Here is a 12662-nt window from a genome sequence, read left to right as displayed (position 1 = left end):
TGATAAGGTGCCACATAAAAGGTTATTGCACAAGATAAAAGTTCGCGGGGTTGGGGGCAATATATTAGCATGGATAGAGGATTGGCTAACTAACAGAAAAGAGAGTCGGGATAAATGGGTCATTTTCCGGTTGGCAAACAGTAACTAGTAGGGTGCCACAGGGATCGGTGCTGGGGCCTCAACTATTTACAATCTATATTAATGACTTGAATGAAGGGACAGAGTGTAATGTAGCCAAGTTTGCTGATGATACAAAGTTGGGTGGGAAAGCAAATTGTGAGGAGGACACAAAAAATCTGCAAAGGGATATAGACATACTAAGTGAGTGGACAACAATTTGGCAGATAGAGTATAATGAGGGAAAATGTGAGGTTATCCACTTTGGCAGAAAAAAATAGCAAAGCAAATTATAATTTAAATGAAGAAAAATTGCAAAGTGTTGCAGTACAGAGGGACCTGGGGGTACTTGTGCATGAAACACAAAAAGTTAGTATGCAGGTACAGCAAGTAATCAGGAAGGCAAATGGAATATTGGCCTTTATTGCAAGGTGGGTGGAGTATAAAAGCAGATAAGTCCTTCTACAACTGTACAGGGTATTGGTGAGGTTACACCTAGAATACTGCGTTCAGTTTTGGTCTCCTTCCTCCGTATTTAAGGAAGGATATACTTGCATTGGAGGCAGTTCAGAGAAGCTTCACTAGGTTGATTCCGGAGATGAGGGGGTTGACTTATGAAGATAGGTTGAGTAGATTGGGCCTGTACTCATTGGAGTTTAGAAAGATGAGAAGTGATCTTATCAAAACATATAAGATAATGAGGGGTCTCGACAAGGTGGATGCAGAGAGGATATTTCCATTCATAGGGGAAACTAAAACTAGGGGGGCATAGTTTCAGAATTTAAAACTAAGATGAGGAGGAATTTCTTCTCTGAGAGGACTACATAAGAACATAAGAAATAGGAACAGGAGTAGGCCATACGGCCCCTTGAGCTCAAAACTCTGTCTATCTCTGCCTTAAATATATTCAATGACCCAGCCTCCACAGCTCTCTAGGGCAGAGAATTCCACAGATTTACAACTATTCATTGTAATTCAGAAGAATGAGAGGTGATCTTATCGAAACGTATAAGATTATGAGGGGGCTTGACAAAATGGATGTAGAGAAGATGTTTCCACTGATGGGGGAGGCTAGAACTAGAGGGCATGATCTTAGAATAAGGGACCGCCCATTTAAAACAGAGATGAGGAGAAATTTCTTCTCTGAGGTTTGTAAATCTGTGGAATTCGCTGCCTCAGAGAGCTGTGGAAGCTGGGACATTGAATAAATTTAAGACAGAAATAGAAGTTTCTGAAACGATAAGGGGATAAAGGGTTATAGGGAGTGGGCTGGGAAGTGGAGCTGAGTCCATGATCGGATCAGCCATGATCTTATTAAATGGCGGATCAGGCTCGAGGGGCCAAATAGCCCACTCCTGTTCCTATTTCTTATGTTCTTATGTTCTTTCTCACAGTCTTGCTCATCAGTTTACTGAAATCTACTTCTGCATAAACATCAATAAACCCAGGCAAATATGGTCTCATTTCTGTAAGGAGTAAAAACGCAATAATAAGGGTTTTTTTATAAACTGTAAAAAAAAACCTTCAAACATACTACGGGTCTGAATTTTCTTGGCATGAATAATTTGTCCAATTTGAGCAGTCTCCAGCTGACCAACAGTGCGATAGAACAGCAATGCAGACAACAGACACGTACACTGCTAAGCTTACAGCCTGATATTAGATTTTTCTCACAAATTCCGAAGGAGCAATGGGAAGAGCTGCTTATGAATATAATGCTCGAATATTATTCCAGCAAAATCTTAATTAAATGATCAAATCATTCTCATAGCTTTCCATTTGTCAACTACACTGACAAAGTTCAAACAACTCAAATGGTCCGTACTGAAATGTAGAATAATGGAATGTGTCATTATATTACAGAACTTAAGCTGAACAAAACAGAGTCACAGAGCTACTTTTGGCTTCAGATAACTCTTTTTATTCTCACGGGTCAAAACGAAAACTACTAAATTGGCTGCAATTCAATAAATAGATAATAAGGAATACCTCCAAGAGAATTATGAGGCTGTAATCCCATTGAGAGCTTCTCATGGCTTTGTAAAATCACAGTGGAATATTCTTGACGTTCACTCAATGGCATCTCATTATTCATAAGACAGTTTTACTTATTATTGAGCTGCAATCTAATGGCCTGGCAACCCATAGTCTGTTTGAAGTAGACGTTTTGCAGTGTCATTGGAAAATAAAAGTAGTGACACATTGACCCTGATTTTAACTGCCTCCATCTGATGGAAACAGGCAGGGGGTGGAGGGTGGGCAGTTAAAATAACGTGTGTCAGTTAATCCCCACTGATTCCACTTGCTTCCTGCCCTGACCCTATGTTAAGCTGCTCTTTTGAGTCTCCCCTCCCACACCCCCAATCGTAACCCCCGAGCTTTCCTCCCCACGAGCTGCCGGGGAGCCGTCCCCACGTGACCCTGGCTGCGGCCTCCTGTCTCTTGTTTGCTCTCCCACCCGCCAGTCAGGCTGTCACCAGGCCGCTAATCTGGCCGGCTGTCAGGCGGGAGACTGCAGCATTTTATTTTAATGAGGTCCTGTCATTAAGATCGCACGGGCCTCCACCTCCAGCATCCGTGCTCCCCCTCCCCTCCCCATTAATATCGGGGCCATTCCAACAGGTCTGAGAACTTTTATGGGGTCGGGTCTGAATGGATCTGAGGACAGAATGTGTGTGTTGCCACGTTATATTTTAACTGTAAACTGCAGTAAAAGTTACAAGCTGGTTTATAGCAAAATATTATTCTTAGTGTCAAGTCCTTAATTTGCTTACAATTCAAGCCACTTAACTGGCTGATTCAAATTCTCTGAACACTTCTTCCTCTTGGAAGCCACAAATCAGTAAAATTAGCAGTGTGAGGGATAGTATTTCACTTACAGCACCAGGACAACAGGTGACTGTCTTGTTCCAGCTACTGCACTGACTGGCATTTATTTTAGTTCAGCGTGGTTACCTTCACGGAGGCTGCGCAGCTCATTTTAGGGCCTGAAGCTGGTAGCTGCTGGGGGCCACTTAATTCTTGTTTGCCCGGTACAGGAAGGGGAAGATCATAGAATCATAGAATAGTACAGCATAGAAGGAGGCCATTTGGCCCATCGAGTCTGTGCCGGCTTTCGAAGAGCAATCCAGTTAGTCCCACTCCCCCTGCTCTTTCCCCGTATCCCTGCCATTTTTTTCCCCTTCAAGTATTTATCCAATTCCCTTTTGAAGGCTACTATTGAACCTGTTTCCACCACCCTATCAGGCAGTGCATTCCAGATCCTAACCACTCATTTGATAAAATAGTTTTCCCTCATGTCTCCTCTGGTTCTTTTGCCAATCACCTTCAATCTGTACCTGTGTAACGTAGGAGTATGCTGCCTCCAGCAGGTACTGCTGCAGTCCTTTGTCGCGCTTTATTAGCATAACCGACACTTCAGCAGGGCCAGACAGTGGAAACGCAGGGCCAGAGGTTCCCGAGGGATATGACATTTCGGAACAAATCTGCCATCCAATTTGTCTAGAGACTGCACAGGGAAACAAAATGTAATTTTTAAGTAGTGTGTAGGCGTAAGGCATAAAACTTGGGAACTGCATCATCTCCATAAGGCTCACCAAAATGTATGCTACAGCAAGGGTAATGTCATTGAAGGACATGTTTTTGCTATTAGAGCGGAATCCATGAATAATCACCATTTGTCAGAAATCACATATTAAAGTGAAGGTCCAGTAAACATATTTTGCTCATGCAGTGCATTAGTAAATGGATGAATTAAACAGAGTAATTCAATTTACTAATGACCTAATTACATTGTAGTGGTGCTGCAGACAGCAGCTCTGACATCGGCAGCAATGCTTTAGTGTAAAGGTCTTACTGTCTCCCGAACTGCCAGGAAGCACCTCAAGAGGTGGTTTTTCGGGCTTCTCCAAAGATGGCAGCACTGGCAAATCCAAACACTGCCTTTGGCAGCGCCAGACATCATTTTTCTGGATGCAACTGGACTGGCCATTTGTCCAGCAATGATGTTTCTGCATTGGTGGCCTTCCCCAACCATCGCAACTGTGTACAGTTGTTTCTCTGTAGCCATCAATGTTGTGGAGCAGAAATCAAGCAGCTTCTGTAAGACTTAGAGCTTCAACAGCTACAGATTGAATATCAAATCGGCTGTCCAAATCAGTGTGACTGCCCTTGCTCTAACTTATCTGATTGTAGCCAGAGAATCTCCAATAACGGCTTATTTTCCTGTCTCCGTACCATTATATCCAGAGTCCCCCAAGAATCTATCCTTAGCCTTCTCTTCTTCATCTACGTGCTGCCACCTTGGCGATATCATTTGCAGACATGGAGTCAGTGCTCTACGCGGAGCTCCTTCACTGCAAACGAGCCAAAGGTGGGCAGCAGAAACGTTACAAGGACATCCTCAAAGCCTCCCTGATAAAGTGCGACATCCCCACTGATGCCTGGGAGTCCCTGGCCAAAGACCGCCCGAAGTGGAGAAAGTGCATCCGGGAGGACGCTGAGCACCTCGAGTCTCAACGCCGAGAGCATGCAGAAATCAAGCGCAGGCAGCGGAAAGAGCGTGCGGCAAACCAGTCCCACCCTCCCTTTCCCTCAATGACGATCTGTCCCACCTGTGACAGGGACTGTGACTCTCGTATTGGACTGTTCAACCACCAAAGAACTCACTTCAGGAGTGGAAGCAAGTCTTCCTCGATTCCGAGGGACTGCCGATGATGCTGATGATACACTGATGACACCCAGGTCGACCTCTCCGCTATCTCTCCGCTGTCTCTGTGTTGTCAAAACTGCTGGTCATCTAATATTGAATGAGTCACAAGTTCCTCCAACTCACATTGGGAAGAACAATGTCATTGCCTTTGGGCCCTTCCACAAACTCTGTACCCGTGCCACTAATTCTATTCTCCTCACCACTCCAGAAGCCCTTCCCTAAACCCCTTCACTTTTCCAGCTTCTGCTCCTCTTTCAACACCCACCTTAAACCCACTTATACACCTCTTAATATCGCATTCTTTGGCTCACCATCCATTTTTTTTTGTGACTATGCCTCCGTGAAGCGCCTTGGGCCATTTCTATGTTAAGGGTGCTCTATTGTTGAAAAAATACCATCTGTCTGGTTGTCTCAACTTCGGCTATAATCTATAAATAGATCTCATTTGACTAAAGGACTTACTGAATATTTAAGGAAATAAATAAAAGTTTCCGAACTCTAGTAAATGTTGGAAGTCGTGCAGGTACTTTGCCCGATATTAACTCGGAGGTGCAATGGGAGGGGAAGGGTTAGCTCCGATATGTGGGAAACTTGGAAGTAGGTTCAGCGCGTCTGTCCGAGCTATTTAAACACAGCCACCTCGTTATCATTTTACTTCCGGGTTTGGGATTGATTGCGTGGCAGCTGGCGTGATGAGCAATGCTCCCTGTACGCGGCGCGGCTACAGGGATCCCAGGCAGCCGGTATTGAATGTGAAAACCGCGCATACACGGTATTTTGATTGGCCCATGCCGCCCTTAAAGGGGCCGCATGCGGCAAAAAAAATTACTGGGAGCATTGGCGATGAGGACTCAGATGATGCAATCTCAACTCCAGTATTTAGAGGGCCAATCCAAAAGGTGGAATTTGGATGAGGTGGAGTTGGAAACAAGAGAAGACAAGATGTGATGATGGATAACCGGACGTTCAAAGGCTGCGCCCCGCTTCAATGAAACCTCCCTTGAGGTGCTGCTGGGGGCTGTGAGGAGCCGGAGGGAGATACGCTTCCCCAGCAATGGGAGGAAGAAACCTGCCACTGCCACAAAGGCGGCATGGCTGAAGGTGACCCAGGAGGTCAACAGCAGGAGCATTCCCCCTTTAGTTCTGACGCCCACAATATATAGGCCTGGAATTTCCTGGAACATTTCAGTGTAACTGTAGTGCCGGAGCAGAGTTGTGCCATTTGTTTCCACAGGAAATTTGGGTGTAGGTTCCAGTTGGCAAGATCGCGCAGACAACGGTATAACTTCCAGTGCCATTTCTGCTAAGAGCGCTCCAGGAAATTCCGGCCGAAGTCTTCATGTGAATTTTTATTTTTACAGGGCATTTTCCACTAGCCTCAGCTCATTCATCTGCTTGGCAAGCGGAGAACCACGAAAGAACGACTGAAGGCTTGGGTCAAATAAACCTCACATGCTCTTTGCAGGTCACACTAGGATAAAAGAAACAAAAAGGGTATCTTTCACCATTATATGAAGCTGCCAATCGGCTGAATTTAAAACACAGAGAGGCCGAAATTGCCCCTTTCTATAAGGCTCCTGGCTGCCTGAAAGCAGCGGTCATGGGTCGGTGCGGAAAGGCCTCCAAGTCTCCGTGGAGGGGCTGCCATTTTAAAAATTGCCCTTCCTCAGGTTTGGAGTGGTGTAGGGGAGCACTCCACCCGTTTTCCCGCCGTGGCGTGCACTCGCCGACCCCATACCGACCAGTGGCGACCTCGTCCCAAAATTGCCCCGCGGGAAATTGCCCCTTTCCTGGAATTGCCCCGCGGATCGGTGCCCCTGACAGCTTTTGCTGTCGGTACTCTCTCTGTGGCTGGGTGGCATGGCCGCCCTTAAAGGGGAAGTGGCGCTGCCAACGACGCCATGTTATTTTTTTTGTCGGCCAGGTCGGGTCAAGAATTATGGCCGCGAGTTCGGCCGGGCCACCAACAGGCAGCCTGATAACCCCTTTTGGGGGCCAGGCCGCTGGCCCCAGCTGAAACCTTTCTTGATGACCCAGTCTTTGCCACTAAAGTGGCTGCAGAGTTCACAGCGGCCCTCCCCTTTAACTGATGGGGGGGGACATCATGATGCGCCAGCGCAATGACGTTATCCGTGCGGCACTGATGAATTCAAGTGTCGGCCACTCAGCTCCGCCCCCACTTCTGGCCCGCTAGTGATGGCCACTCCGCCTCGCCCCCACTTCCGGCCCGCTAGTGATGGCCACTCTCCCCTGCCCCCACTTCCGCCCCAATGATGAGGCCACTTCCACCCCGCTCCCAAAAAAATCACGGTGCTGAACTTCTCTGGTTCGCCGCCCCATGCATTGGGGCAGCCAGAACATTCGGAAATGGTAGGTGCGACTTGTTTCGGGCGGTGGGCCATTTCGGTCCAGCGATTGCCTGTGCTTCAGGAGTTTCACATCCCGGCTTTGTCAGCAGTAAACTAGTGATTAGCTTTGTCTCCTTCCAGTGATCAGGTTTAACGATTCAAACACCTGGATGGCTGCTAGCCCCTCCTCACTTATTGAACAATAGGACAATGCAGCTTTCCTTCTACCCATCTGGATCGAGTTTTAGATATCCGCTCAAATGTAATTGTCAGAGGAGAAAGGAATTCTGAATCATTTTATTTACTTTGCTATGGACCACAGACGATGGAGCCTGGCTTGAGACTATCAGCAGGAAACAAAGTGATTGCAAAAATTTGATAAACAGATGCTAAACGTATGAGGGCCGCTCTTCCTATCCCCGAGCTGTCGAGGAAGAATTAGCATGAAGGGCACCAGAAGTGTGCTCTATTATCTTCAGCGTCCAATCTTCTTGTCAAGGCTCAGTACCATGAGCAGCTGCAGACCCAATGCAACAAATCCAGAGGAAATCCAGGCTCTGCCTGGGCCTTGAAGGCAGCTGCAACCTTAAAGGGCCAGGGACAATGGAGGCTTCAGGGGCAAAGCAGAGGAGGTTTGAAAGTTATAGTATATGGGAGCAGGATTTAGCTTAATAGCTTAACATTAACACAAATTACTTGGAAAATAAGAATCTAAATGGGGTAGAGGAGCAAGGAGATCTGGGAGTACAAATACAGAAATCTTAAAGTGTCAACGCAGGTTAATAAGGACATAAAGAAAGCAAACCAAGCACTAGGGTTTATTTCTAGAGGGATAGAATTCAAGAGTAGAGAAGTTTATGCAAAACGTGAATCAAACTTTGGTTAGACTACACTTGGAGTACTGTGTACAGTTCTGGTCGCAATAATATAAAAATGATATAGAGGCACAAGTGAGAGTGCAAAAAAGATTTACAAGGTTGATTACTTCTCAGGCGGTCCCTTGTATCGAGGATAACTTGCTTCCACACCAAAAAGAGATGAATTCACAGGTGTTTCAATGAAGGACCTGACATTCCAGGTCCTGAACTACATCTTGAAGGGTGGAAGATGCCTGTGCGTGGATTTTTTAACATGGGATGGCCGTTGCACACCAACCACCACACGGGCTTGACAGAGCTAGGTCTTGGTCCAGTGGCAAGGATTACCCAAGACGACTGGAGACCAGCTCTGCTGCACGGACCTAGTGTGCACACATATCGCAGTGTGGGCTAGCCCGTGCTGCCCCTGGGCCCTTGCCTCTTCTGGTCCCGAACTCATGCCTTTCCTGGGCCCCGATCACGTCGCTCTACAATCTCTCGCTGCTCCTTCGCCCCGACCTCGCCGCTCCTCTGCTGCTTGCCGCCTCTCCTGCTGTACCTGCCCACGCTCCAATCAGTGATCTGGAGTTTGGTGACGTCCAATCCAGTCGCCCTTCTCCAAGTCGTCTACAAAAGAGATGGCTGAGGGGTGACCTGATAGAGGTCTTTAAAATTATGAAAGGTTTTGATAGACAGAGAGAGAGAGTTTCCACTTGTGGGGAAGAACAAAACTAGAGGCCATCAATATTAGTCACCAAGAAATCAAATAGGGAATTCAGAAGATATTTCTTTATCCAAAGAGTGGTGAGAATTTGAACTCGCTACCACATGGAGTAGTTGAGGCGAATAGTATAGATGCATTTAAAGGGAAGCTAGATATGAGGGAGAAGAGAATAGAGGGTTATGCTGATAGAGAAAGTTGAGGAAGAATGGGAGGAGGCTCGAGTGGAGCATAAATGCTGGCATGGACTGGTTGAGCCGAATGTCCTGTTTCTGTGCCATATATTCTATGGACCCGAACTTGGTGCACTCACCGCCCACTGTCGCTGGCTGCTGCCGAGTTTTTTGAGCGGTCTCCCCTCGGTGACAATTTCCTCTTGGTCCCCCGCTAGTGGGAGAGGAGGACCGTTGGGAACCGCCCGCTGACAGCCGCTAGCGCGCAAGGTGCGTAAGGGTCCTCCTGCCCGCCAAGCTGGGCAGATTCCTCTGGGCGGGAGTCGGCGGCAGCAAGCGGAAGGACCGTCGCGTGGAGGAAGGTCTAACCCCAACGGTAAGTAAGAAAACCTACAAAAAAAGGGTAGTGACCTTCTTTTATTTATTTTTTCCCCCAGCGATTTATGTGGATGGGGTCCCCTGAAGGTGCTCCAGTGGTTTTCTTCTTTTTTATTTTTATGTGTTCGCCCCCCCCGCACCCCCTCCCCGGGCCTGACTCAATCCTCGGCGGCACTTTGGCGAGGATCGCATTTGCCGCCGAGATTGGGAGCTCCCGCCCGCTGCCGCCCAGATTCACGGCGTAAGTCGGCTTTTTACCACCGGTCGGTACTGGCATATCTTTTAGAGGGATCTCCCAGGCAAAGTACCGCCAGGTCTCTCGGCCTGTCCTTTGGGCGGCACTTGGGTGGGCCTCAGCTTTCATCAAGTTTGGGCCCAATGTAATTCTATGCAGAAACACCAGAGGAAGTTCTCATGCAGTACTGTGAGGAGCAGAATGAAAGCCAAAGATTACTGTCTAATTTCACTCTGCATTGCAGCTGTTATTTTGGACGATATTGGAGCAATTCCATGGTCAGGGGGAGGGGATACAGGTGTTTATGACTCAGGAGAGGCCCAGGCTAATTTTCTCCAGCAACAGTCAAGGGGGCCTGTGATTATTTCTATCGCCAAATAATTCCTGAATAATTTACTGAAAAGCAAAGTCATATTTAATTAAAAACATCAAACATAATGATCTTTCTTGACAATACAGATATCCCTGAAGACAGATAGCGAATAAACAGCAGCTGAGAGATCCGCAACACTTGAATTTTTATGGGGGTAGTGTGCCCCTTGATCTACACCCAGACACATGAGAGGAAATCTGTGTGTTGAGCTCTCTAAAGTTCATTTGCATGTAGTTTATATTTCTGCACTCTATTCAGGTCCAGTAAGGTGCAGAAACACCAGAGGAAGTTCGGGTGCAGTACTTTTCAGGGGCAGAATGAAAGCAGGGGATTACTGGCTGGTTTCCCTCTGCCCTGTACCTTTTTTTTGGTAGCTATTGGGATCAGGGCAGAAGAAGATCTGTTCCGTGGAGTCTTTTTCTGATCGCGCAGCTCACCGCATCCATCACAAGTATCAACTCACTAACTTCCGCAGGCTTTCTCCCGCCTCTTCGCCGTAACTGCGCGGAGGTGTGACCGAAACCCCGTTAACAAACGCAAACTGAATCCCTGGAAAAGTTACGACAGCAAAGCAGGAGAAGTGCCGAGCAAATTCACCACTCCAGGTTCTCAGTTTACTCTTTCAACTTTTCTTTATTTGTGAATTTAGTGCTTATTAAGATGAGAGTTAATGGTAGTGGGAAATTTTGGGCAGCCACTGTCAAAGTCAAGTGCTCCTAGTACAGCACAGTGAAATGCAGAGAGAAATCTCGCTCTAATCGTCCCCATCTTGTAGTGTCAGCCATGGCTCAGTGGGTAGCACACTCGTCTCTGAATCAGAAGGTTGTGGGTTCAAGTCCCACTCCAGGAACTTGAGCACAAAAATCTAGGCTGACATCCAGTGCAGTGCTGAGGGAGCATTGCACTGTCGGAGGTGCCGTCTTTCGGATGAGACGTTAAACCGAGGCCCTGTCTGCACTCCTAGGTGGACATAAAAGATCTCATGGCACTATTTCGAAGAAGCGCAGTGGAGTTTTCCTTCGTGTCCTGGCCAATATTTATCCCTCAATCAATGTAACAAAAACAGATTATCTGGTCATTATCACATTGCTGTTTGTGGGAGTTGTGTGCAAGTTGGCTGCTGCATTTCCCACATTACAACAGCGACTACACTCATTGGCTGTAAAGTGCTTTGAGATGTCCGGTGGTCGTGAAAGGTGCTATATAAATGCAAGTCTTTCTTTCTTTAACCTTGTGCCACAGCCCCAATCTCAAAAAGCACCTTCATTTTATCATGTCCCACACACCAGCTATTCTTTTACAAACAAGTGTACTGCTTGAAACGCACCTACTAATACACCTGTGGTAATACATGTTCCAATACTTGATATACCAGAATAGAAGCCTCAAACAGACTATAATACTCCATGCTATCTAATCCTCTCAGTTCCACATTCCTCAATGAAACACTGGGATGGTCACCATCAACACACCATAATCAAATATGACTGATTACTAACAAAGTGAATTTGATGATACAATATAAAAACAATGTAATACATGCAGAGAAAAAAGTAACACATGTTGCTGGTTAAGTGTGTGATTAAGTCTTTCACTCAGACGAACGACTCTGTTCCTCTGCCAGATTCCGATTATGACAGTTGGCATTGATCAAGATTCATTCTTATTATTTCCAGAGACACAGCTGCAAACCTGTTGCCATATCGTCACGGGTACTTTGGGGATAAACTAAAGGTGGTAGCAGTGAAAGGAGAACCTGGATTCCTATTAGCAGCATGTTTACTTTGTGCACTGGAGTCTGTTTCACAGCACAACATTTGTTAGGCTGGTTTGCTTCCATGCACAGGAAGGAAATAAACCGTTTGTCTCTGCATTGTTTAGGTCAAAGAACTGCTATGAAAAACGTACAGCAATGGATACCCGAGAGTGGGCTAGTTCATCCAAAGATTCAGATAGTACCAGACCACACAAGGAGGCCATTTGTCTTTTCGCCCAGATCAGTTTGCAGTGTTTAACTCAATCACTGGTAGCTATAACTTTATATAATATATCATGGATAATATAATAATATAATACTTTGCTGCCCGGTCGTTTAGCATTGCCTGCATAGAGCGCAGAAAGGAAAGTCTGGCAGAGAGGTGGCCTAACAGAATCAGCTGCAATTTCTTTCAATGATAAGAAAATCAGATGGGATCTGTTACCCCGCCTGCGATCCAACCCGTCTGATTGTCCTTTCTATGTGGATGCTTAAAGCCCAAGTGGTAAAAATGAAAATCTACCCCATATATCTGTGTATATGAACTGTATATGGAATTTTATAGTTAAACGGTTTACTGTTTCAAGAAAATTCCAGTGTCTTAGTGCATTGCTTAACTTCATTCACAGAGATTATGCTCTTTTGTGCATTCATCTTTACAATTTTACCAAAAGTAATTTTAGCAGATTAAAGAGCAATCCCATGCAGTATTTAAAAAGTATTTGCAGAAGTTGATAATAAATGCAAAATAGAAAGAATGTGCATTTATATAGCACCTTTCCTGTCCTCAGGACATTCTAAAGTGTTTCACAGCGAATAAAGTAATACTTTTGATATGTTATGATTGAGAAACATAGGAGCCAATTGACAGGGGACAAATATATACAGCTAGGTCCCAGAAACAGCAATAACAACAACAACAACTTGCATTTCTACACTGCCTTTAGTGGAGTAAAATGTTCGAAGCCACGTCACAAGAGCATTATCAGACAA

At 46.0% G+C, this 12662-nt stretch overlaps 1 protein-coding gene across 1 annotated transcript in view; it reads right to left on the bottom strand.

Moving 5' to 3' along the window:
• Window positions 1-12662, bottom strand: part of LOC139281621 (apolipophorins-like) — a 41011-nt gene that overhangs the window by 8814 nt on the left and 19535 nt on the right. The window contains exon 10 of the mRNA XM_070901766.1: window positions 3456-3625. Coding sequence (XP_070757867.1) covers window positions 3456-3625 — 170 coding nt within the window. The remainder of the gene's footprint in view (window positions 1-3455; window positions 3626-12662) is intronic.

The sequence above is a fragment of the Pristiophorus japonicus genome, chromosome 15 (genome assembly GCF_044704955.1).
Source record: "Pristiophorus japonicus isolate sPriJap1 chromosome 15, sPriJap1.hap1, whole genome shotgun sequence".
In the NCBI taxonomy this organism is placed as follows: Eukaryota; Metazoa; Chordata; class Chondrichthyes; family Pristiophoridae; genus Pristiophorus; species Pristiophorus japonicus.
The sequence above is the reverse complement of the archived record's forward strand: the minus strand, read 5'-3'. Positions and strand labels throughout refer to the sequence as shown.